The sequence below is a fragment of the Rhinolophus sinicus genome, linkage group LG04, assembly GCF_036562045.2.
Source record: "Rhinolophus sinicus isolate RSC01 linkage group LG04, ASM3656204v1, whole genome shotgun sequence".
In the NCBI taxonomy this organism is placed as follows: Eukaryota; Metazoa; Chordata; class Mammalia; order Chiroptera; family Rhinolophidae; genus Rhinolophus; species Rhinolophus sinicus.
In genome coordinates, this window is record NC_133754.1 from 177,308,739 (window position 1) to 177,336,453 (window position 27,715).

At 41.7% G+C, this 27,715-nt stretch overlaps 1 protein-coding gene and 1 long non-coding RNA gene across 2 annotated transcripts; one reads left to right on the forward strand and one right to left on the reverse strand.

Annotated features, from left to right (window-relative positions):
• Nucleotides 1–2,206: 2,206 nt before the first annotated feature.
• STOM (stomatin) lies at nucleotides 2,207–27,715 on the reverse strand. Its single transcript, XM_019731227.2, has 7 exons — nucleotides 27,558–27,715; nucleotides 16,928–17,031; nucleotides 15,983–16,055; nucleotides 14,809–14,891; nucleotides 10,438–10,641; nucleotides 8,997–9,131; nucleotides 2,207–3,258 (listed from the first exon to the last, which is right to left on the reverse strand). The coding sequence occupies exons 1-7, from the start codon at nucleotides 27,616–27,618 to the stop codon at nucleotides 3,064–3,066; spliced, it is 855 nt and encodes a 284-aa protein (XP_019586786.1). The 5' UTR covers nucleotides 27,619–27,715; the 3' UTR covers nucleotides 2,207–3,063.
• LOC141571181 (uncharacterized) lies at nucleotides 15,222–22,476 on the forward strand. Its single transcript, XR_012495926.1, has 3 exons — nucleotides 15,222–15,499; nucleotides 16,585–16,836; nucleotides 20,516–22,476. It is a non-coding gene; the product is annotated as an uncharacterized LOC141571181 (long non-coding RNA).

The window sequence follows — 27,715 nt, forward strand, 5'->3', positions numbered from 1 at the left end:
TTGGAAAGAGATTGGCCTAGGCTTGGATCCTGTGCCCTGTCTTGGGCAATTAATTCAGTTCAACAGATATTTATTGTGCACTTTGTGCCAGGCAATGCACAAGGCACTAAAGACATAACAGGAAATTTTCTATAAGCCTCAATTCCCCCTCCTGCAAAATGACAATATTGTATTAAAACAGTACCTAACTGGAGATGATATAATATAGTGGTTCAAAGCTGGGCTTTGGAGTCAGACCTGGGTTCACATTCTAGCTCCACAACTTCTTAACAGTGTGATTTTTACTTAACTCTTGGTAGCTTCCTTCTGTGTAAAATGGGAGTAAAAATATTGCTTATACACAAAGAGTTTTTATGATGATTAAGAGAGATTATGTTTAGTTCAAGACCTGTGGCACCGGGTTTCCTACCATTTGGGCCAGTGTATTATATAACACATTGTGTTTACAAACTCCCTAGCTACTCCCCTTACTTGGACTGAACACAAAGTCTCACTAAGCAAATGGACTTAGACAGTCTTGAAAAGCTGTGCTCTACATAGAAAATGACTGCTGCTGGTGGTGTGTATATGGGGGGGTGGAGGCAGGCACTGTTCCACGAAAGTGCATATATAGACACCTTGAGTCTTTGGCATTACACGGGTCCGTGTTTGATCCCAGCTCTGACTTTGGATAAAGTTTAACCTTTGAGCCTCAGTGTCCTCATCTCTAAAATGGGGACAATATCTTCATCAAGCTGTTTTGAGGATAAAAATAATAGAACGTATGTACAAGTATTTCAGCACAGAGCCGGGTACCTGGGGCTCTACAAATGGTAGCCATTAATTCAAGACAGTTCTTCAAAGGTTGAACGTTGCTGGTAACACCCATTGATTTTATATCATTTATTTCTCTCTTTTTAAGTCGAGGGTATGCTTGTGTGATTAGCGGGGTGACAGCAAGTAGTGAGTTCTTGTCCTGTTTGGGTTAAGGCAAAGGGAAATGAAGCCAGCCAAGGATTCAGGGGCTGCATGGGTCTCAAACCCCCCAGGGAACATGTGTGGGCAGGTGCCCCAGAGGGAACCTGGACAGGAGAGATGGCACGTGGACTACTGCAGGCTCTCCTCTGCCTCTGGCCCAGGGAGAGCACACAAGGGAGCCAGCCGGGACTGCAGGACATGATGTGCCACTTCTGAAACACGAAAACCACACACTAAGCAGGAAGAAACAGGCTCTCATCCAAAGAAAGTCGGTAAAAGTGCACTCTTTTCCTGTCCAGCATTGGGAAGGGAGGCCACTTGGAACAAACCCTTGCACTCACCCTCCCATCCGAGAGCTCCCAGGCTTCCTCCCTCCCAGGCGATAGAATTCCAGACTATGGGGCAATGAATCCACAAGGCAGAAAAGTGGAGATTGTTTGGTATCTGGAGACAGGGAAATGCAAGGGACAAAAAGCACTGTTACTCTAAGTCGGAGAAAGATTTTTCAGCCAGAATATGTGGTTGTTTCCTGGTCCTCGGTGGTCAAGGGTGAGCCACCTCACACAAGAGATAAAAATCATTATTTTCAAATTCAAAACATAACGCAACTTGAGTTCTGAGTCAAAATGCTCCATACACATCTAATAAACTCAGCCGAGAACCAGGATACATGGTGGTTCAAGGTTTTCTAAAATAAGGTTGGAAATGGGGTGGAGGGGAGGGGATACTTAGAGGCTGGGATTGACAGAGTAATCCAGCTAAGGACGGATATGAAGGGTGTCTCTGGGGAAGGAAGCAGATATCCTGAGACTTCTCTAGGTGAACCTAAAGCCTTAAAGAGGAAGTGATACAAATGTCACCAGCCAGTTTACGAAATAGAAGGTGCTTCCTAATAGTACAGGTTAAGCAACTGTGGTTCCAAAGGGCTGACCCCTTCCTCTTTTGGCATCAACATATAAGTACAAAGGATCTACATCTATAACGATACCCTAAGTTTAACAGCATCTTCCTGAGCTCATTGGATAGTATGTGCCCAACATACTGTGCATTCTTTATACCACTTAATGAATGAGACTGGTAGCCAAGATATTTCACAATGTATAATAATAGTTAATAGCATGCAGACAGTAAAATATAATGGGTTTCTGAAGATATTTTTAAAATAAGTATTAGTTCTTAAGTGATTCAAATAGGTTACAAACAACTATTTACTCAGAAATTTTTATTAAAAAAAACACAACTATTCAAATAGGTTACAAACAACTATTTACTCAGAAATTTTTATTAAAAAAACCACAACTATTTAGAACTTGATATATGAAAATAGGCAAAAGTGAGAAAAAAGCACTTCTGTGACAGGTATTTAGCTGGTTTGAAAGACAGACCACAGAGAAATCATTTACTCATAAAGAGGCTCAAAGAAGCTTAAAAAAAAATTATCAACATTATTTTAAAAGGCCCTCTATGACGGGATTTAAAAGGCATTCAGAGGTTAGGGTAAGAATTTTCATTGATGTTGATCACTTCCAACCGTGCTGATAGGTACTAGCAAGAAAATACCTAGTCTCAGGTGGAGATTATTTTAAACGTGGTTTGGGTTTAGAGAGTAAACAGATGTCAGAAAATTTTCCTGAAGTAAAATTCCCCAGAAGTAAGGCACATATGCCCCAGAGAAGCTGGTTGTAGTCTAAGGTCACTGATTTTTGCAAAGCATTTGTCCAGCTAGAGTGTCAGGTGGTCGTCAGAGTCTATTTTCTTGCCTTTGGCCTGGCTTCTAATAGAGGGTGTAGAATGACTTAATGAAAGTAAAAAAAAAGGATTTAACCTATTACATAATGATCTAAAAATATGAACTTTTAAATATTTAAAGAGGAAGAAATTATATAAATTTCTCTCACACCCACATAGTATTTACAAGCTAACAATCTTCATCTGTTGCTAGGATCACTATACAGTCTAAGAACATCACACTCAACATATGGAAAAGGAAAGGGAGGGAGATTCGTCAAGGTTCCCACCCTACCCTCTCCTTAGGGGTTAAAGGCTGATTTGGTCCCCCACTTCATCCTTGGAAGGGAAGAGCTCATCTCTGTTGGCCTATATGCCTCAGTGTTTTGCCCCCATAATGCCTTGCAACATATCTATGGGCAGAGGGAAGACAATTGTCGAGTTTTTCTCAGCAGCAATGGTGGTCAGTGTCTGAAGATACCGGAGCTGAAGAGCCGCAGGAGATTCAGTGATGACCATGGAGGCTTCTTTCAGAGCCCTGGATGCATTCATTTCTCCCTCAGCTGCAATGACCTGTAGAACGGTAGGAGGAGAGATCAAACAGGAGAAAACGGCAGGAGTCACGCGGCATGTATGTATGCTTCAGGTACAGAAAACTTTCCAGGGAGTATGCCAGAACAGTTTTAAGGAAATCAATTTCCAGATACTCAGTTTCCTATAACTGAGTATATCCCTGAGATCTTTCACTACTGCCTTTCTCTCATTTTCCAGGGCACCAAACAAAGGAACAATTCAAAATACTGTGTAGGGGTTGAGAAAGTTGAGTGACTTTAATGACTGGATACAAATTCTTTTGAAAGCCAGATGGATTTCCAATTCTTTGATTTCAAAGAAAGGAAAGAGGACCTTATTGAACTGAAAGCTGATAGATCAGTAGGCTAACTGATATAAAATAATACTGAATGTCAACTGTAACTGAAAAAAATTTTTTTTAATTTTTCGGTGAAAGATCTCTTTATGATTTTTTTTAGCATATAAATTCAGAGGCAGTGCTAAGAATTGCATGACATTAAAACTTCCATTGCCATCGATTTATTCAAACAAGGTTTCTGAGTCCTTATATCCATAAAAATGAAAAATGATGGCACTGATGCTGAATCTTGTTTCATTCTAGCAATAAGTGATAGCCATCTACAGATAGATTCATGAAATTCAATTCATGAATTGATTTCTCATTCATCTCATTATAAGAAGCATTTCTGGTAAAAGCGTATGTATATGGAGAAATTTTGAAACCTTTAGAGCCTTATTTGTAATCAGAGGAAATTTTTAAAAATAATTTTAACTTATACATTAAATATGTTGCAGTAGGGTAATAATAAAATAATTCATGACAAAATATATTAGGAAAAGAATCTGTGGTGGAGGTAGAATTAAAGTACAAGGAACCATGAAAAATTCCTGACTGTTAAAAGAAAGCTTTATTCACATATTTTTAAATAGGTGATGAAATCTTTATGTTATTTAAATTTCACTGGATATGTTTAAAAAGAATGATGTTAACAGTTTTATTTTAAAATGTCAATATTTAAAACATGCCAGGAATTGTATACTTGGCAGGTATATAAATTCAAAATGAAAAATTTTATATTCCATTTAAAGGTTATGATGAGACATACAGTTTTCCTAAATTCTTTTAGGGTTACGTGGGCAAAAAAGTTTGAAATCACTGGCGTGGTGGGGAGAGCTGGGGCTTTGGAGTTAGGTGGACTTGAACTCAAATCCTAAACCTACCCCCTACTAGCTGAATATCCTCAGAAAGATCAACATTCTGAGCCTCAGTCTGTTATTCTTAAAATGGGACAGCACCTACCTTACAGGACTATTGTGAGGAAGACAGAGAAGGCATATTAAGTGTTGCTATATAGAGAGTCTATTATATAGAAATGCCAAGTGCAAGTCAAGACCTGATTTATGGATCCACAAATGCCTTAATTCATAAAAGATTCAGAAGCCAAATCAAAGCAATTACTTTTAATTCATAATTAGGAGAATAGGTATAAAGATACCATAATCATCAAGATTAAAAGCGCAGTTCCACTAGGATCTCAAATATGAATGGTTCATAATACGAAGGTCGGACAATTAAGTTCGCAAACTTAATTGTCTGACCTCATACTCCTGTAATATCAGGATTGGAAGCCAGGGTCTTATGATGAGTGAAATTTCATTCACTTGTCCAGTAAACTTTGGGGGACTTTGAGGTGTCAAGCCCTGTGTAGGAGGGAGAGATAGAATAAACTTCCTTGCCTCCTTCAAGTAGGGGAGACAGACGTGTCAAGAGGTCACTTCATTTCAGTGCGACAAATGCTGACCTGTATGAGGCAGAACTAGCACCAAAAGCAAAGCAATTTTTGCAGAAGATGAGGTTACAGAAGTTCAGGGTTATAGGATGAAAGCTATATTGTTGGCACTAAGATGAGGAAGAGTATTTCAGGCAGAACACATGAAAATGTGCTGAGGTATAAAAAAGCTGGTGTATTCCAGAAAACCCTAAGTGGCTGAATACTGTGTGAGGAAGAGGGGAACGGTGGGGCATGGATGGGGCAGGGTCTGCAGGGCAGAGAAGGCCAGGGTCTTCCTTGTACAGGCCATGGGAAGCTGCTGGATGGTTTTAAGTAGATAACCTGCTCAGATCTAGGTTTGAGAAAACACTGACAGATGTCTGAGGACCTAGAAGAGAAGAGACTGAGAGCTGTCAGTCAAACTGCTCTAGAGTGGGTGGCGCAGTTCACTGGTGTGGGGGATGGAGGAGGAAATGGATCAGGGAGCCATTCAGGAGACTCAACAGTCTGGAGGCTGACCTGTCATGGGAAAGGGGGGAAGGGGACAGAGACTGAAGCTGAGGTTTCTGAGTTTCGGTTGTAACGCCCTTAGGTGAGGTAGGGAATATAGGATGTGGTATTTACTGAGAGAGAGGCCCCAACCATTATTTCCTACCTAAGTCTGTGAGAAGGAGCAAGTGCCAGATAGACTCAAAAAGAATCACAAAACTGTACCTCAAGGCAAACACAGCAGAGAACGCACACATAAACCCTTGCCACGAGGACAGCAGGCTCTGATTCTTTCCGCTGTCACCTCAGATGTCCAATTAGGCCCTTTTTGTGTGTCTGGACATGGACCAACCGCAAAGACACCTTATCTCCCGCTACCAATCGATACACGATCTCTTGGCTGGGAAGCCAGACCCACAGGGCTGGGCGCACATTTTGTTAATAGGAAAGCTGCTCTCAACAAGCTGCCAAAGATGTGAACACAATACCACTGGCTGTGGGCAGGATCTCAGAAAGCGAAGCAAGGTACTGGTGGTGAGGGGGCTTCTGCCAAATGCGCAGTGATCCCATGTCAACCAACACTTGGTAGTTACAGACCATCATTTTCAGGGATGTGAGGTCGGTACTGCTGTCTCCTTTGGCAGCCCAGGTGGGCTGATCTGGGAGAAGGGCAGAGACAGGTAATCTGTATTTTGCACTACACCCTCTCAGAAATAGGAGCTTGAAAGCACATGTCAAGCATTTTTCTGAATGCTATGAAAAAGGAAACAAGGATATTACATTTCATGTCATTAAGAGTTGGTCTAAAAACCTTAAAGAGATTCAGCTAAACATAACTGTAAAACTACTGTGAGAATCTGTCTTCTTGTGACTGGCTCCTTTCAAATCATGTTTGAGCATTTGTATGTTCATTCACTTGTGTGCAGTATTTCTTCACGGGAATAAACCATACTTATCCATTCAACTAGCAGTGGACAGTGGGGGAAATGACAAAGTGCCACTGTGAATATCCTAGTACATGCCTTTTGGTAAACAAATGAGTGCATTTCTGTTAGGTATATACTGCCAATTTTCCAAAGTGGTGGTACCAATTCATACGCTCCCCACCAAAATATGAATTCCAGTTCCTCCCTCACCCACACTTGCTTGTTGTCTTTTTTAAAGCCATTCTTATGGATGTCTAGTGTGGCATCTGCTGGTGATTTGAATTTGTATCTTCCTGATGGCTAATTAATTTGAGGAATTTTCTCTGAAGTCTCTTAATCTATAGGTTCTCCTAGGCTTTTCCTTTGCAACTTATTTATTGAAGAAACCGTGACCCCCTATTTTCCACGAGAACTTGAATCTATGGCCTTATGGTTGTTGCAGGGTTACTGTGTTTTACATACGGGCTGGACTCATTGATTCTGTATTAACCCTAAACTTAGACAGTCACTGCCCAGGCCCATGAGATTGCTTCCAGACCAACTCTACAGCCCCATCCAAGTAGGAACACATAATTCAGAATTTTAACTAGCTTCCTGTATCTCTTCTTATTGTTATAAAGGGAAGATGGGAACTCCCTTTCCTAACTGGTGAGAACACTTGCAGAAGAGGCTCAGTCTGTCCTGGAAAGTCCCAGGGGAGAATGTGAGGAGGAGAGGGGGATTCTAATCTCCATGGCCACTAACAGACTGTGTGACCTTGAGGCAGTCACTTAACTTTTCTCGGCATCAATTTTTTCATCTGGATAGTAGGATGGCAGATAAGTTTCATTTTTCGAGCCAATTCCAAGCACGGGAGGGTTGTTATCTAAAGTGCTATAGAAAGTCAAGTTTAAGCTCAGTGGAAAACAGTGCTGTGAGTAATTACAGGCATGGGAATAGGAGGGCAGGGGAACAGATTCCGGGCCAGGTATTTGTCACCTTCAGAAGACAATCTCTAAGGACTCCTTGGGCTCTGATATTCTATGTGTCTATGTATGATGAATTCTATTGTTTAGTATGATTTGGACGGGGCTTTTGGTTAATGACATATCTAGGTCAAAATGATTCCTAATTTTCAAAATAATTTGATTATAGAAGGGCATATTTGATGTTGTCATAAAAATAATTTAATCTCCTAAATGTAATGATTTTGAGAGAAAGCACTTGTGGGTTCTGCAGTGTCACCAGACTATCCTCATAAGCATCGATAATCACATTAGAAAAACCTGAAAATTCTGGTTAGTATCAAATGAGCTACTATTCTATTTGGTACTGGCTAAGAAATTATGGTGGCCCAGATGTGGCATGAAGGGCACACTGAGGGAAGGGCAGGGTTCTGTGGTTAGCCAGTTATCACCAACGACTGCTATTTTTCTAACAACGAAAACAAAGTGGTTTGCTCCTTATGTCTTAGGAAATCTATCAATCCCTCCTATGAAAAGTGCCCCTATTCCTCCACCCATTCACATGCAAGGGGCTGTGGGACCTCATTAGTATCTGACTTTATCCTTTGACCAAAATTGGACCAAAGATAATCTCTCTGCTGTGAATTTGGAATCAGGACTGGTCTGTCTCCTTTCGTGTTCAGCTAGAGTCAGACATTCTCCCCGTCGAGCCTTCTGTAGTGAGAGGTGGCCCAGGAAGTGAAACGACTCACTCACTCCCTTCTGCCTTGACTCCTTTTGGGTCCCTGGCTCCAATTCGGATGAGGCTCGACTCTGCTTCCTACTCATGGGTTTGGCGAGATCATCCTGGGTCCTTATGCATTATCCTCTCACTAGAGCCTCTTTTCTAGGTTAGGTCAATACATATTTCCTCAGCACCTCTCACAGGAATCATGCACCTATGCAGGGTTAAGACATAGGCAGGGATGATGATGAAAAGAAAGCGGGGGAAAAAGTGGACATCCAAGAAAGAAAAGTGAAAGAAAGGAAAGAAGAGAGAAAGGCAAACAGTGAGAAGAAAGAAGACCCTGAGAGAAGAGAATGAAAGAGAAGACAAAAGTAAGAAAGGAATGAATGGTAAGCAAACTGGTGAGGTTGCCCATTTGCTCTGAAGTCGGAACTGTTCATTTGTCCTTTATAGAGGACTGGGAGAATAAAGTACGGGACATGCAGTCAATAAAACAATGAGGTGACTCTGTATGTACTAATACACCCGTGAAATGTTAAGTGAAAAAAGCAAGGGGCAGAATAATATGTACACTGTGACCTACTTCTGTAAAGCAAACAAGCCAGTAGTCTAACTAAACCGGGTCAAGTAAAACCCAGATAAACCCCAAATGATAATCTGGAAGTGTACACACTAAACTGTTAAGATTGATGGCCTTTGGGAAGATACACTCTGAAGTGACAGGGAGAGCTTTCCTCTTTACTAAATACTTCAGGATTATTCCTAAGTGTTATAACAAACAGGTTTGACTTTTTGCAATTAAAAAAGAAAACCCAATAGGAAAGACAAACTACAAAAAAACCAAAACAAACAAACAAACAAAACAAAACAAAAAGATAACCTTGGCCCGGGCCTCCCGGGATGCTTCTGCTTCTGCAGCCATTGCCCTCTGCAACTGGAGAGGGAGTTTCACGTCCTTAATTTCCACACGCTCCACCTTGATTCCCCAGTCGTCAGTGGCGTCATCCAGGGTGCTCTGAGAGGAAGAGAAGGCAAACTACAACGGCCAGCCCTAGCCCAGAGGCCTCAGAGCCCCTAAGGTGCCAGGGGAGAGCTATAGAGCAGCGAGGTATGCTACGGCAGAAGGAATGCTGCAGTAGGAGCTGGCTCACTGGGGCGCTGACCCCAATTCTGTTACTAATAAGCTAATGCAGGCAAACTTTTTCTAAAAAGGCCAGATATTAATTGTTAACTTTCAGTCTGTCGCAACTTTTTGACATTGTAGGTCAAAAGCAGCCATGGATAATATATAAACCAATGAGTGTGGCTGTATTCCAATAAAACTTGGTTTATTAAAACAGATGGCCAGCCAATTCCCAAACTGACGTGACTCTGTGTGAGCCGTGTTACTGCTTTGTGCTTCGACGTACTCCCTTTACAATGGTAGGAATAAAATCATACTATCGGTTTCGTATGGTGGTTGTGGGTATCAAGCAACATAGATTTTACACACAGTGAAGTCTATACAAATAATATGAGTTCGGTTTTATAGTACTGTATCTTTTTTGAACAGATCAGGTTTAATTCATCATCTATTACTCAAGCAACATTGGAAAGCATAAGAGTCACAAGGGAAGTCATGGGACTCACGTGGGAGATACAGCTTTAACAATACCTACACCATCTTGCCGAACAGTCTCTAAACTGTCACACTAAAGAAAAAGGTTAGGGGGCAGCCGGATGGCTCAGTTGCTTAGAGCGCAAGCTCTGAACAGCAGGGTTGCCGCTTCAATTCCCACATGGGCTAGGGAGCTGTGCCCTCCACAACTAGATTGAAGACAACAAGCTGTCACTGAGTTTCCGGAGGGGTGGCCGGATGGCTCAGTTGGTTAGAGCGCAAGCTCTCAACAAGGTTGCCAGTTAAATTCCCGCATGGGATGGCGGGCTGTGCCCCCTGCAACTAAACAGTGACTGGACTTGGAGCTGAGTTGCGCCCTCCGCAACTAGATTGAAGGACAACGACTTGGAGCTGATGGGCCCTGGAGAAACACACTGTTCCCCTATATCCCCCAATAAAAATCTGGGGGGGAAAAAAAGGTTAATACTAATTCTGGAAAAAAACTGCACACTGGAGGGCATAAAAAAATCATGCAATCTGAGTATTATTACCCACGAGCTACTTGTGTGAAAAACATCCCTTTCCATCCAGTTTGGGAAGAACCTTTCTACAAAGGAAAAAAGGCCAGTGATTTCCGAACTTGAATTGATAAAGAGTTCTCAGCCACTGAGCCTCTGCCTCAATGATCAGGGTGCAGGGACGGGTGACATCGGTAATGCCTCACCTGCATGTTGTGAGCAATTTCTTCTCTGTCAGAGAGGATCTGAGAAAGGTTCTTGGTGCCCAGGACGTTCCTCAGGGTAGTTTGGGCCAAAAGACGGGTTGCTGAGTCCGCGTTGGTGATGTTTGCCACGGCCAGGGTTGCGTTCTGGACGCGGTAATAGACCACGCCATCCACACTGACGGTCACGGAGTCCTTTGTGAGGATCTGTGGTATAAAGGCAGCCATTTCCCACCTGTCAACCACCTCTTTCTTTAATACCACTGTATGGAATGCTATTCTATAGATCTTAAAACACGCTGATTTTCTTTAGTAAGTGCTGTTGACTGATTGTTCCCCCCAAATTCTTATGTTGAAACCTAATCCCCAATGTGTTGGTATTTGGAGGTGGTGGTGATGAGGGCATGAGGGTAGAACCCTTATGAATGATTAGTGCCCTTATAAAAGAGACCCTGGAGCTCCTTCACCCCTTCTGTCACGTGAGAACACAGTGAAAAGATGGTCATCTATGAACAAGGAAACAGGCCCTCATCAGACACCGAATCTGCCAACGCCTTGATCTTGGACTTCCCAGCCTCCAGAACCGTGAGAAATAAATTTTTGTTGTTTAAAAGCCACCCAGTTTATAGCATTTTGTTATAGCAGAGCGGATGGGCTGAGATAGAAAGCTAATTGTATGTTTAAAGTTTTAATAAAATATACTCATTTATTCATTAATTCTCTTACTTCAGTCAACCATTCAACAAACAATGAGATACCACTCAGTAGCAGACACTGTGCTCAGTACCAGGGATAAAGTTATGAAAAAACTTGGCTCCTACTTTCAAAGAGGTTGGGGTATCAAGGGAGGCTTCAAGGAACAAAGGATGGGCAGTTGTAGGTGGCAGGGGTGATACTTGAACTGTCTTGAAGGAAGGAACAAAACTTTTCAGAGGATGGAGGGTAGAGTGAAAGAGTATTCAAGGCAGAGAAAATAATGCATGAAAAAGCGCAGAGGTATGGGGGAGTCTAGGTTTATGAGGATTACTAGAACTGTAAGTAGCACAGTATTACAAGAACAAAAAGTGCATGGGGGGCCGGACCGGTGGCTCAGGCGGTTAGAGCTCCATGCTCCTAACTCCGAAGGCTGTCGGTTCAATTCCCACATGGGCCAGTGGGCTCTCAACCAAAAGGTTGCCAGTTCAATTCCTCGAGTCCTGCAAGGGATGGTGGGCTCTGCCCCCTGAAACTAAGATTGAACATGGCACCTTGAGCTGAACTGCCTCCCAGATGGCTCAGCTGGTTGGAGCGCGTCCTCTCAACCACAAGGTTGCCGGTTCGACTCCCGCAAGGGATGATGGGCTACGCCCCCCCGCAACTAGCATCAGCAACTGGACCTGGAGCTGAGCTGCGCCCTCCACAACTAAGACTGAAAGGACAACTTGAAGCTGAACGGCACCCTCCACAACTAAGATTGAAAGGACAACAACTTGACTTGGAAAAAATCCTGTAAGTACACACTGTTCCCCAATAAAGTCCTGTTCCCCTTCCCCAATAAAATCTTTAAAAAAAAAATTATATAAAAAAAAAAAGTGTATGGGGAATGTTTTTATAGGGTGAGGTCAGGGTAAAAGTATATGTACAGCATGCTACATATAAATGCTTCATAGGACACAACGTGTCAACACTTCCTACCACCTGCCGGGCAAAGTCCTTAGTTGGCTACACAAGTCCTTTGACACCTGGTCCGCTGACATCTAGCCCTCTGGCCTCCCTCCTGCACACGCTATACTAGATGAGGTGTACATTCCTGCATGCTGCATGTTCCATGTCCCCTAGTGTCCCCTCTGCTTGGATGTCCCATTTTCTCTCTCTCCCTCGTAAACATCAGACTGGCACATTCTTACTCATCATTCAACACAGCTCAAGTGTCCTTTTCTCTGTGGAAGTCCCCTGACCCACTTGGCAGAGCACACTCTTCCCTTTGCACCTCACTGCAGTGACATTATTCTTTACTTTCCTATTAGATAGGAATTCCTTGAGGGCAGTTTGTCTCTGCCTCACCAGCACCAGCAGAGTGTTTGATACATAACAGGTCATCAGTAAATGAGAGATGCGGTGACTTGAAACATGGTCCTACGAATACAGTGACTGATGAAGAGCACGGAGGGTGAGAGTGAGGAGATCTGAACCGCAGTTCCAACTCTGCCTGTACCTCCCTCAGTGACTTCTAGCTTTCAAACTGTTTGACCAAGAGATCCCTCATTTGTGAGAGGGGGCTAACAATACCACTCAATTCTACACAGATTTCTTTGAAAATCAAGTAAGAAGATGTTTGTGAATGAAACCCTTTTGAAAGTATAAAGAGCTATGTAAATGGAAAGTAATCATAATAATAATTACACAGCTATTTAGTCCTGCCAGGCATCAAAGCAGTAACCCTTCTTTTTTTAGGAATCTAAATATACTTGTAACTCGGAAGAGAAGTGGGAGATTTGTAAGTAAATGTATGGTACGTTACCATCTTCTGTGAAAATGATTTCCCATGATGTGATGGGAAAATGTGTATCATTTCTAAACAAATTCTTGCCACTGTGACTTTGCCACAGCCAGAGCTAAGGCCGCAGCCTCTCTGCCTACTGTTTATCTTAGGCAGAGTGTTTATCTCCCCTGGCAGTAAGTTCACAGGGGATCGGAAAAACAAGTGCCTGCCAAGTTCCAACCCGCTCTGCGTTCAGCAGCTTGTAGGAGAGGAGAGAGCAGCTGGAAGGCAGAAGCTTACAGCAACCCTGCCAGATGCTGGCGATGTTTATAGAAGAAAATGCCAGAATTCCCAGCTCCCTTGAAAGGGGCTCCTTCTGAGAGACAATTTTCCCTGAAAGATGGGAAAACATGCACAGAATACAGCGACGCTCACGTCTTGTTTTTGTGGGTAAAAATGATTCCTGGTGTCTCTACAGAGGTGTGAATTATAAAAGTCTGACCTCACCAACTACTTGGATCAGCACCGAGGCTGGTTTCTGGATTCTGTGAGGAGAGGAGGCAACGTGGCCAGGCTCCCCGACCCTGCTAGATACCTGGCTTTCAGCCAGGAATTACTGATACTCTTCTTCTGTCCCTCCCTTTCATTACGTTTTTCAGGCTTTCTGTCTGCAATAGTTACTATGCCTCCTTAGACATGGGTACCAGGACGGCCACCACTACGTCAAGGGCCACGAGGGACCTCACGTAGAATGCACTGAGCATGGAGTTGTGGAAAAAGCACTGGACAGGGAATGGAAGGGGCTATATTTTCCTCCTGGCTCTGCCTCTGTGGTCTGGGGGAATTCCTTTGTCTCACAGCCACTGAATACTTTCTAGGGATTCTGCTGTGAGCTTCAACTGTGATAATATTGGTGAAGTAGTCTGAAACAGCATGAAATATTTACTAATCTAAAACAGCATATGCTTTATCTAAAGTGCCAAAGGAGCAGTTTTTAATTCTTTGGCAGTTTCTAATTCTAATTTTATTCTAGATAAATTGGTTAGCTGCCAAAGAATTAGAAACTGCTACTTTGGCACCTAACCAATTTATCTAGAATAAAATCAAGAACTTCAGGAAGAATACCGTACTACCTAGGATTTTCTCTCAGGAAACCCAGAGGAGAAATGTGATGGTAAAAATGATGACAGCAGGGATGATGTGAACATTATACTTACATCAACATGACACTACGTTTTGGGATAATAATCACTTATAGTGCACGTAACTATCAGTCCCTATTCAAAGCACTTGACATATAACTCATGGCGTCCTCGTAAGGACCCTATAAAGTTGGTCCTACTAATATAGTCTCTGTTTTGTACATGACAAAACTGAGGCACAGAGCAGTTAAAAAGCTTGCTCATGGTCATACAGCTAGAAAATGACAGAGGCACACAGGGCTCTAAACCTATGGAAGGGCTCCGTGTCACACATCGCTTCTGGTATACGGCCATTTCTGTCAAATAAAAACATGAGGTGTGTCCTCATCCACCTTATTCACTGGATCTGGCACCTTGCGATTTCTGGTTCTTCCCCAAAGTCAAAATGAGGATGAAAGGTAAATGTTTTGAATCGATTCAGGACGTGGAGGCAGCCACGACAGCACAACTAAAGACACTCACAAAAGAGGACTTCCAGAACGGCTTCAGAAAGTGGCAAGAACGATGGGATAAGTGTGTTCCAAGGGAGGGGAAGGATTCTGAGGGGGATTCCTGGCAATGTGTCTTTTACTTTAACAATTTTTTTAATTTAAACATTCACGGTATTGTTTGACTACACCTCCTATGCTCTGAACACTACACAATGCTGCCTCCTTGTTAAGCACTTTTATACACGGTACCTCAGCGATTCATAGCAAAAGTCCACCTTACCTCCTGTGGAGGAATATCAAATGAAATAGTCCTCATGTCCACTTTGATGAAGCTGTCCGTGCATGGCAGAACAAAAAACAAACCTGCAACAAAGATCCACCGAAGTTTACAGGGAGATACCAGCACCTCATCGGTTTACTACACCATTCAATTCTAAAAGCGTCAACCTAATCGACTGTAAGTCACCAACTCATCTCAGCGAATGAGCCAGAGGTCAACAATGTTGTCCTTGACTCCTTCTGCTCCCTTCCCAACTCTAACTGCCCCACCAAGGCCTGTGGGTTTCATTTCCTTTCTCCACTGTGACTGGCACTCTTTTGTTTTCACTTAGACCTATGCAATCATTTCCCAAGTCATCTTTCTATTTCTTCCAGTTTCTCTCCTGCGATCCATTTTCTAAGCTGCAAGCAGGGCAATCTTTCCTGAAATAGAAACCCCTGAACAAGCCATACGAAGTTCCGCACGACCTGCCCCAGCTTCCCTCTTCAGCCGCTCCCCTCTCAGTGGTGTGCCCTGCACTCTGGCTGGGCTGAGCAGCCTGCCTTCCTCAGCCGGAAACACTCTCCTCCACATTGCTTTGTACGGGTTGCCATTTCTGGCAGGAATACCTCCGCTCTGGCCAATGCCTTTTCACGTCCAGACTCTGCCAGGTTGTCACCTGCTGAAGCCTTGCCTTATCCTACCAGTTCAGGTCAGTCACTCTTCTCTGGGTTTCCACAGCTATCTGTGATTACTTAATCATAACACTTATCGCATGGGATTGTAACCAGCTGTCTCTTTGGTGGTGTCCCACCTCTAGACTGGAAGATCTCTGAGGGCAGGGACCGTGTTTTAGTCTCCTGTGAATTCCCAGAGCCTGGAGCACGGTAACTGCTTAATTGAAGTTTGCCAAACAATATGACTTAAAGCCTTTATTTTCGTAGGGAAAGCTCATGCTCAAACTTCCATAACTGCAGCTATTTCTGGCCTACAGTAATCTTTATCAGCTCAGATGGGAAGGGGAGGGGAGAGACGGGAAGGAAAAGGTGATTACAGCAAGACTGGCTAGCACCACTGCTATTGCAATACAAACTCTTTTTCAGTCAACAGAGAAGAGACCTTCATAAGGGAAATCATATCAATAAAAGGAAGAATTTCAGTTTCCAGGCAAACAACCTAGAATTCTAGTACTGACCAGGTCCTTTGGCTCCTCCTTGTAAAATGCGACCCAATCTAAAGATGATGGCTCTTTCATATTCTTTTATGATCTAGATTAAAAACACAAATAATAACTTAATATGAGGAGTACAAATATTTACGTGCATAGCTTTTTAAATATTTCTGCTCTAAACATGTTACATGCCTTTATGTTAGTCTCTTCTCTATAATCCAGATTATATCTATAAATAATATATTCAATGTTTAATACCCCCACCAAGGATATATTTACTATCACCTCACTCCTCAGTCGTTAACATTATTATTCAATTACTCATGCATTGTTAATACAGAAGAAAAAAGCTACAGTCCCTATAGTTTGTCTGCAGATTCCTTAAATTATAATAATAAACATATCTGGAAATTCACAAATATTGGAACATATGTTTATCTTTTTAGGAATATGTAAATGATAGTCATTTATCAAAGTATTAATAACTTTATAGAAATAATAACTAGCATTTGGGAAGCACTTATCATGGGCCAAGCACTGTGATGAGTACATTTAAATACATCAATTCATTTAATTCTCAAAAGGGCCCTATGAAGTGGGTGTTATTATTTCCTCCCATTTTACAGGTGAGGAAACATGGCAAAGGTCACAGCATAAACAACGGAGCCAGCAGTCAAACCTCAGCATCCTGACTCCGGAGAACTTATTCTCACAGAACCATCCCCTAGCCCAGATTCCAGAACACTTTAGATGGTGATCTTTACTTCAAACTTCAGAAAGGATTGACTAAACAATGGCTGAAAAAAAGTTTTAAGATTCCATTATAATAGGTGACCAGAGTGACTTTTTCAAGAGAGAAAAAGGAAAAAGAATTACAGGTCAGTGTGGTTTCTGTCTGTCTTACACACGCCCACACAAAGTGGGTTTATGTAATTAGGACTTGAGAAATGCGAATGAAATATTCTTTACCTTTATGCACATCCATACTGATATTGGGAAAGTTACAATGGTGAACAAGAATGAAACAATCACCAAAATCCATCCACAAGGTCCAAGGCCTGTATTGGGGCTTTCTGTGGAAAACAGAAAACACACAGCTCTTATTCTTACTAGCATACTCACCACCATCTTCATCCTATGAACAGCTGTGCTTGGCATTAGGGTTGTGGTTGTGGTTTTTGCAATTATTTTAACCTTTTAAACCGCAATTACTTTTGCACCAACCTAACAGATGTTTTTACATGAATTTTCGCATCTCATCGTCATAACAACCTGAAGTAGGCGCTACGTTCCCTAATCTACTTAACATGATAACACAAATATTTTTCACATTACTCTTTATCCAGCAAACACTATTAAGCACCTAATATTGATTATGACCCGTGCTTTGCACTGAAGTGGTAAAAGTGAATATGACCCAATCCAAGCTATCAAGAAGATAATAAAGTTTAGTGGGGAAGATAGACAGACATAATTATAATACTAGATGGTAGTAAGTGCAGACATAGAGTATCTGTTCAGAATATTTTGAAAACACAGAATAGGAGTAACTCACACAGTTGGGATGGAGGCATTCTATTATATCAGTTTCATCTTCCGTGAGAGTCATGCCTGGGCTCATTCTCGCAGCTGGTGCACACAGCTGTCACTCTGATGGCCTTTTACTACCATCCTGGGAATTTCCTTTCACTTCCCCTGTTCTGTTCCCCACTTCCTGTGTCCAGTGTCTTCCTCATTTTTACTTTGCTTTTCCTTTCTGTGATGGACAGAGGGACTGAGTAGGCCACGTGATACTATCACTTTTCTTGTCAACAATAGAAGGCTTCTACTCTATTTCCAAGAGCTGTTGAATAATGGGAGGGAGACTGGCAGGAGGAAGAAGTACGCAGGTATGCATCACTGCTCAGAAGAAAGGGCAAAGATGGCAGTGGGACAGGACTTGGAATAAATCGGGGGCCAAGAACAAAGCACAGAGTTAAGGCTGGGAGCGTGGGAGAAAAAGAGACACACAAGTTGGCTCCAGGTCAAGTGCTCTAAAACACAGGATGAAAAACCAGAAATACACATGAGTACTGTGGTAATCTATCACTTTGTAGTTTTCTGATCCTGTGTCATAGTGTGAGGTAAATATCCTGTGTTACCATAGTGTGAAGTAAATATCCTTACGCATACTTAACCATAGTGTGAGGTAATTATTCTGTGTTACCATAGTGTGAGGTAAATATCTGTGGGGACAGAGCCCCAGAAAGTAGTTTACAGGCTCTCGGCCTCCCGTGGAAGGGTGCTGGCTCGGGTGGTGGATGGCCGTCGGCTGTGGCTGATTGGCCGTGGGCTGTGGCCAGTTAGCCGATTGGCCGCTGGTATAACTGCTGCGGCTACGGAAGACAGTAGAGGAACAGAGTCGAGGAGAGTGGAAGAGAGTCGTCGGTCGGTTGGTGGAAAGGGGGATGGCAGGTCGCGCGTCCGGTGGGCCCAGCCTCCAGTGAGACCATAGTGGTATGACTCCCCTACCTATGGCTCCGTGGGTGTTCCTTTTTGGCCTCATCATATCCTGCGTTCTTGTGTGGGGAGCGGGAGCAGAGACCCCGCGGGCCGCCCCGCCTGAAAAATGGCGCCGTGAGCAGGGTCTCCCCCACAACAATATCCTTACGCATACTTAACCATAGTGTGACGTAATTATCCTGTGTTACCATAGTGTGAGGTAAATATCCTTACGCATACTTAAACAAAAGTGATCGAAGTTAATCCTGGAGGACTCTAAGTTATAATTTTGGGGGGTACAGACATATTCACTTAGAGAATATTCCAAGTAAAGCCACAGTGCTGCTTGTCGAGAAGGCTCCATCAGGTAGTATTATCATAACTGATAATAATCACAGCAGCCATTTTTAGATGGTTTGTTAATATACTCCAGGCACTGTGTTACTTCAGACATGTATCTCATTTATTGCTTACAAAGCTCTGTAAAATATTTTTAATTCAATTTCACAAATGCAGTAACTGAAGCAACATGACTTTCCCAAGGCCATATAACGGAATGCCTGGGATTCAAATATAGGTCATTTTACTCCAAAGCCCGTGTTCTAAATCAGTTCACTCTTTGACCCTTTGCCTCTGAATAAAAAATCCTCATTAAAGAAGTTTTCGTGTTTGGAGCACTTAAGACAGTATTCAAACAGGGAAAACGTGGTAGGAATTCTGAGAATGAAATCTTATATTCCTACAGAGGAAGCCTTCTTAATGCCAGCTGTGCCTATTTATAGCAAAAGACAGTCTCAAGACTCTTTGCCAGACTCAGGTCTAGGTTTCCAAAGTAAAATGGATTCCAAACAAGGAACAGTTTGGCCACAAATCCTTATCTGACAGCATTTGGTGCCTTCTAAAATATTGCCCCAAGTCTCCCAGACTCCAGGCAAAGCACATAGCTCTGTGTCTCAAACATGCTAGACTATAAACTCCCTGAGGGCAAGGATGTTTCTTGTTCATTTTTATATTCTCAATGTCTAGTACCGTAACCTGCAGAGAGTGGGTATAAAATAAAACACTCTGACCATGCTTTCCAGCTCGATGTGTTTTTTCCTTTCTCTGAATCTCTGAATGGCATTTATATCCCTTATTAGACTGAGATTTCCTGAGAATATGGAGTGTCTAAGTTTCCATTTTAATTCTGTTATTTCTTAGTTGTGTGACCTTTATTTACCTCTTTGGACCTTAGTTTCTTCACCTATACTATAAGGATAATTAGACTGGCCTTGCAGGGTTGAGGTAGTGCTCAATAAATATAGATGGCTGTTCTCTATAATCCTCCTATTTTACGCAAGTGTTCAAATTTTCACACTAAAAATGGGAAAATAAGTAGCATTTAACCTTTTTGGAAAAAGCCTCTTAAACTATTTAATTTGCCCCTGGGGGTGGCTGATTAGCTCAGTTGATTAGAGTATGGTGCTGATAACACCAAGGTTGCCAGTTCGATCCCCACATGGGGCACTGTGAGCTGCACCCTCCCTAAAAAAAAAAAAATTTGCCCCTGACTTCACGCCTCCCTCCTGCCAGGCGAGGCTTGGACATTTAAAGACCCTCAAGAAGCTCATTTATGAACTGAATTACTAAATTATTGAATTATTATCCACATGAGGAAAAGCCAGAAAGTCCAGCCCAGTTTTTTTGTGCTCAGTTTCCATGGACACGCTGTGTTTTTGAAAACCCCACCTGAGTATATGGGATAACAGATCAAGAGGAACAGGAAATTAAGTGGATATTCTGAAAACTGCGCTTGGTCCTTCACATTTCAAATGCTCAGCTAGAAATAATCAGAGTGTATACACTAGGGAAATGGCACCATTTCATATTATTCTAGTGCCTTTAAAATGAACCTATTCTTTTTCTCAACCCTCAAAATTCTTCCCTACTTGGTTATAGCTCAAACATGTACACAAATCATATGGGTCCGAGAGGTGAGGCTTAAAGTCCACCAGGCCCTAAATAAACCCTTAGTCACCTACATGGCAAAAGAAATTCTGTTACTCCAAAAATTTCATGAACTTCATTTTCTTCAAGGTTCCCATCATTACCTTGAGGACTGACTTCTCCCTACCAGCTTTATGAAGTAAAAGACAAATGACAAGCAATTAATATTCCTGAGATGTTTTGGTTGATGCACGTGTTGATATTTTGCAGGGTGGGAACATTCCTAAAGGTGAGTAACCCATGATTTTTGGTTGTAAATACTACTCTGCCAGGGTTTAGAGTATTTTTTTCTTTCACTACCAAACTCTTTCCTGAAAACTACATTAGAATATATTTTTAACTAACCAAAGCAAGGTTTTGAAAGTGTATTAAGCCTATACATTAACTTTTTTTTAACTGAACGTTCAAACTGGGCTTATCTCCAGGAAACATAACATGATATTTTTTTTACATACTGCTTTTTGAAAAATGTAAAAGCCAAATATTGTCACTAAATAAAAATTAGAAAGTATAGCTGAACAAATAGAAAAAGAAACATAACCTATACTTTATCTCTGGATGGCAATTATTTTTTGCCTTGCTAAATGTTCTTTAAAACATTTCCATCCAACATTTTTTCAAAAATGAAATAATGGTATACGTGATGATTTTTAATCTCCTTCCCCCCATCTTCTGAACATGTTTTCATATCAGTACATATTCTTTATTATAAAAGGTTGATTAATATTCCATTGTTCCATATGATGAACATTTTGGTTGTGTCCAATTTTCTGTTAAAAACTCTGCTGCACTGAATATACTTTTAGCAAAGTTTTCATAATCCTTGTTATGAATACTAATTTGCTGAAAAGATGAAATTACATTAATTCTTAAATTCAAATTTTAATTCTTAAATTGTTATGAATACTAATTTGCTGAAAAGATGAAATTACATTAATTCTTAAATTCAAAATTTAACTCTTAAATTTTGCTGAAAAGATGAAATTACATTAATTCTTAAATTCATTCTGGAGGTATCTTTTATTATTACTACTAACCATTTATTGAATGCCTATTACTTGTCAGCCATAAGCTACCTCCTTATAAACATTATTTCTAATATTTACAAAAATATATAAAGTAGGTATAAAATGTTCCTCTAGGAGTTCTAAAGTAATAAAGCAAAAGACTTTCCGGGAAGAGACAAAAGAAAACAAATTAAAAAAAACATGTAACAAATGGGGAAAAAAAAAGTTGTACAGAAATTTTTGTTTGGTTATCTTTGGAAAAGCAGTAAAATATTCTTTTCAAGATGATAAGGCACAATTTCAGAGCACTGTATGCTATTAATGATCCCATATCAGCCGATTTACATTAAGATCAACAGAACTTGGCCCTGTGTAGTGGAAGTCACGTGGAGTAATAAATTTCATTTATGATCACCACTTTGTTCTAAAGTTCCAAAGATACTGGACTTTCTCTTCAGGGAAAGGCCAGAAACATGACTTACGCAATACAGAAAGTCTGACTCAGAGTCTTATGCATCACTATGCACAAAAAGAAAGAGATAAGCCAAAGAATTATTGAAATACCTAAGTAGCGATGGTTAAAGGACAATCTTTTCCTTCTCCTTTCCCGAATTGCATGTGAAGCACTTCATGTTGTAAACTGCCAAAAACAGTTTTGTTTGGGTGGGGACAGATAGGATGGCTAGGAATTCAGTCTCAAAAACACATGCTCTCTGGTTCCAGCACTTTTTAAAGGGGCAACAGTAGGTCAAAATGATAGGTGTTGGCAATTTTGGAATTTTTCGTAAAAGCACATATATTCAGGAAGGACGTGTCCTTTTCGACCACTATTCATGAGCGAGTCTATGCCAGGATTTGGCGACTTTTCCTGGAGAGGGCCAGAAAATAAACATTTTAGCCTTGGTAGGCCATAAGGTGTACCCCACTACTGAATACCGTGCCGTTCATGGCTGGGTTCCAACGAAACTGAACTTATGGGCACTGAAATCTGAACTTCATGTCATTTTCATGTGAACGAGATCTTACTTTTTTAAAAACCATTTATAAAAGCAAAAACTATTCTTAGCTTGTGGGACATACAAAAACAGGCAGCCTGCCAGATTTGGTCTACAGGCTGGACGACCTGTTCCTGTCCTATGTCATACAACTATCTCTTTGAGGAAGACTTCATAAATTAAACACACTTGATCTTTCTTCCAGCTTTGCAATTAAGGGTACATTTGCCAGATTCCCAGTTTCTCTTTCCTTTGTTTTGTTTTGTTTTGTTTTTTCTCCCTTTGCTTGTTTTGAAACAAGGTCTTTATAAGACCTGATAAAAATTCAAGGTGAAAACAGGCAAAAGGGCAGATAAAGTGTGTGAATATAAATACATCTTCAATTAATCAAAATTTTACTATAACTCAGTTTTTTCAAATGGCTGGAATTTTAGGGAAAAGAGACAAAGAAGGGAAGGAAACAACAGGACAAAAGGAAAATAAGAGAAATGGAGAAAAGGAGTAAGGAGGAGAGTGACAACAAAATGAAGACATCATCCTGCAGAAAGATTAAAACAGGTAAAGGTAAGAGAGAGGCAGAGTTTAGACATAGTAGGGTAGCAATAAATGTATGTTGAAAAAATAATGGTATTTACTAGGACATCACAACTTGCAGCTCCTTTGGGCAGAAGCTTTCTAAGCAAACAAGCACAGACTGCAACCCATCTTTCAAATGATTATTTTAATTAGGCACAGTTCATCTTTTTTCCCATGCCCTTATCTTTAAACCTCTAGGGAAGAAAGAATTCTCTGGGCTAGAGCGGCTGCAGGCCAGACGTATCAAGTTAAGAACCCTGACTGTCCTCTTGTAACCATCTATAGCTATAAATACTGGACTAAAAGAACTGATACTGATGAAGCATTATGTAATTTGAATCACAAAACTTAAAATATTTTTACCATGCAATATTAAGGAAAGGAAATGGACTAATCCTTTTAAGAAAGATTTTCAAGAAAAGTTGAAATAAAGGGAGTCCTTTACTTAGCTTGAAAAGAATAAGGAAATTAAATAGGTATAAATATTTTCTTTCGCAAGCACCTTGAGGATTTTCTGTAGCTTTCCTTCATTCAAATGTTCCTAGCCATAAAACAAGAGGGGGGAAAAAATAAGAGAGAGTATCATCAATAATTTTAAATTTGAAACTCTCAATCTTAAATAGGACCCCCCACCCCCAATCTCCTATCTCACTTCACCCTCTTTAAGGGACACTTAACACACCTGTAATTATTCAGTGTCTGTCTTCTTCATGAGATTCTGGTCTTGTTAAAGCAGGATAGCGTAATGGCTTTAGAGTTGGATCTGCCACTTACTAGCTATGTGATCTTGAGAAAGCGCTTAATCTGTGCTTTAAAATAGGGGTAATAAGAGTATCTCTTAGAGTATTAGTGTGAAGAGTAAGTGAACTACTATGGGAGATACCTAGTACCAAGAAGATACTAAAAAAAAACAGTTGTTAAAGAAATAGTTGTTGAATGAGTTGAGTGATTCTGTTGTTTCTTTGCGGGGAAGGAAATTGAAATTACACTGTCAGCAGACAGGATCCAGAACTACGATTCAGAATCAGCCTCTATCCCAAAGCAGTTGTCTTACTGCTTTCCTTGAATTTGTTCTTTGCTCTTTTTAAAATCAGACCTTTCCCACCTGTGAGGCTAGAGAATTTAGGAAGATAGAAAGATGTGTGGCATATACCCTTGTCTGGAAAGACAGCAACGGTTATGTTCAGAAAAATGGGACAGAAAAACAATTTCATGATGGTAGTAAGTTAATTCAATTTAGACTAGGCCTGAAATATGTTAAAACAAAACAAAACCCTCCCACTTCTTGGTTTTTTTCCTTCAGCTCTTTCACTTGGACATCTTAAAAGTATCTGTAATTAAGTTTTTCTCATAAAAGTCTTTGGAGGATAATATCATTTTAATAAAAAACAAAATGAAACAAAACAAAAACAAACCAACAACCGGGAAACAGAAGAGAACTAGATCATAAGGTTCCCAATTCTTCAGCTGAGGCCCAATAGCTAAGCAGTAGCTAAGCGCTTGAGGTTTTAGTGTCAGATTCCAATTCTACCACTAAATGTTCGCGTTAGTAAAATGAGAGAAACATGTAATAAGGAACATGATGTTCACACCCTAAAATCAACAGTTTGGGTTATAACAAACTTAATGACCTGTAGACTGGAAAATTTCTCCACCAACAGAAGCCAAACATTTAACAACGTGATTTACTCCATGGGGGATCTTTGTCTCCCTCCTCTGCTTTTTTCTTTCAACAAACATTCTTGCAAACCTACTATGTACTTGATACTGAGCTAATTACAGTGAGGACACAATCTCTGTTTTCAAAAGCTCTCCTGGGCCAGCCCAGTGGTTTAGGTGGTTGGGCTCCACGCTCCTAATTCCAAAGTCGCCAGATCGATTCCCACGTGGGCCAGTGAGCTGCGCCCTCTATAGCGAAGATTGGGAACAATGGCTCTCCCTGGAGCTGGGCTGCCATGGAATGCTGTGGGTTACCATGTGCTGCCATTGAGTGGCAGGTGGCCTGCTGCCGTGTGCTGCCGTGAGCGTTGTGAGCAACGACTGGTGACTGACTGCCTCAGCCGGGGGAGCGAAAGGCTCATAATACCAGCACTGGCCAGGGAGCTGTGTCCTACATAGACTGAGAAACAATGGCTTGAACTGGGGAGGTGGAAGGAGGGAGAAAAAAAAAAGCTCTCCTGGTCTAATAAAAGTGATTATAACTGATAATTATAATACATAAATATTATGATAGAGGTATGTGCAGAATGTCAGGCAGACACAGAGGACAAATGCTCACTTTTTCGTTTTTCATGGTTACAATCGTTTTCAGGAAAATGTTTTCTACATATACTTAAAAATAGATTTTGAATCCAATTTCTATCACTTTATTAACATTAAAAAATCATTTTTCTTCAAAGCTAACCAGGCAATCAGTGACTCTGTCTTTTACAGTATAAAATTGACACCATCAGGTAGGACCAAGAACCTATTTAATCATTAAAAAACAATAATGAATGCCAATTTTTGTAGACTTGGTCCTCAGTTTGAGTTACCTTATGACCATTAATGGTTTAACTAGATTAATTATTAAAGATGTTACAAAGTTCTTCCCAATCTGATCGGCTGTAACAACTGAAATAAACAAATCAGTCCCTTGCTTCTGCTTATTTTCAGGCATTGTCTCAAAGGGATTTGTTCTGTTGATGTGACAATTATAATGCATTTCTTTGCAATCCACTTGCATTATTTCATTACAAAATGAGTGAACTGCATTTAAGAAAAAACTAGTCTTGCCCTAGGTTTGGTCATATTTACATTCCTAAGACTAATTATTAGCAAAAACATAAAGGGACACAGTTTGGGCTTTTATATTCCACTGCTTCGCTTAGAAGCAGCCCTCTGGAGCTGTTTTTCCAATAAATAGGTCTTGATTGAAGCTAGGTTCCTCTGGGCTTTCTTTGTTATTTTTCTCTCACACTTCAGTGAAATACTGACACGTGACAAAGGCCTGAGTTAGGGTATGCATTTTGGAGGTAGCTCTAGGGTAGGGAAATGATTGGTTAAATCAGATAGCCCAAGTTTGAAACCTCGCTCTGAATCACACATAGGTGTGCGTGGTTTTTCCCCTTTGCGCCTGTTGCCTGGTTGCCTGGTTGTAAAATGTCCGATAATAATATCTTCCTTGTGGAGTTGTTAGAGGATTGCAATTAGATAATGTTTGTAAAGCACTTGGGCTGTGTTTGGCACGAGGTAAACACTTGATAAATTCTAGTCATGGTTTTCCTAACAGTGTCAGATCTCTACGGTTAACATTTTTAAAAAGTGAGGGATAAAGATTTCTATAATTCTTCTGATGCTCCTAGAAAGGAACTAAAGACAAGGATTGCTGGGCAAAGGAAATAGGCCTTATATGGGATGAGTGGACAAGGCTGGCTTTACAAATAATCAGAACAGATGAGTCCAATATAGCTTTCTTTGAACGGGTGGTGGAAAAGCTCACCCAGCACCCTACATTTCCTTCACTATGTCATCCTGTCTGAAATTTCATCCTTAGAAAAAATTCCTTTGGATCACTAAGACCCCCTGGGAGGGAACCAGTACTCCTGAGAGGTTTATCGCCAGCCTCTCTTACCAATCCCCTAAGTAGTTAGCCAATAAAGGTTCAAGATGATATCCTTCAAGGGTACTAATTCCTTCACAGGAGAACAAGATTGAGCCACAGTTTCTGCCTTCATGAAGGCCCTAGAAGGATCGGGAAACTTAAGAGTTCCCTGTGAGGGACAAAAGCCCCAAGACCGAGGTCCCTAGGACAAAGTAAAGTGGAGGGTGCAGGATGGAGCAGAAAGTGAAGCTGGAAAGAGATACCAGAAGAATGCCAAAAAGACTTCCTTCTTTTCTTTAGCAAATGTGGCCCGCCCACTATGTGTCCGGAGCTGGGGGCAAACCTCACAGATTGGTCTCGCTTTTTACATGAAATTGGCCGGGGGTTTTCGTGCGGGAGCAGTTCTTTCCAGTTCCGGAGTAGGGTGGCTTACTCTGGGGGTGGGCGAAGGCTAAGTGGAGGAGATGGCCTCCGCAGGGATGGGGCGGGAAGGGAAGTCGGGCGACAGGGAAGACGTGAGGTCCCAAGTGTGGAGTGCAGGTTTGAGCCCGAGCTCCACCACTCGCTGGCCGCGAGTCACTTATGCATTTCCTCGTCCGCGTGCATGACAGGAGATACCGTAATGAACGAAAACTCTGGCACAGAGCCTGGCATCTGGCAACCGCTGGATAACGCGAGCTCCTGCTATGGGTTTAGTATTGGAAACGCGCCCTGCTGTTGGCGCTTTCACAGTGTGCGGAGCACGCAGCTTGCACTCTGTACCCTAACATCCCTAAATCTGACCCCCAGCCCGCGCAAAGCAGGAATCGCCATCCTCGGCGTAAAGTGAGGAAACCACAGCTTCGAGCAGCGGTCTCAGCCAAGAAGAGCGAAAGACGGGTCTGGGATCTCCGGGCTGGGGCTTGTCCCGGAGGAGAGGGGTAGGGGACGGCGGGCCATCCCACCGGCCTCGCCAGGGGTGCGGAGCTCACCCTGAAAGGTGCCCGGGAGCCGCCGGGCTTGGGTGTCCGATGTGCGCCGCTTGTCAGACATGCTCCTGGATGCAGGTCACCGCTGTCGCGTAGTGATAACCGAAACCAGAGCCGGAGCCGCGAGGAATGCCCAGTGGGGAGATCCCGAGCCCCAAGAC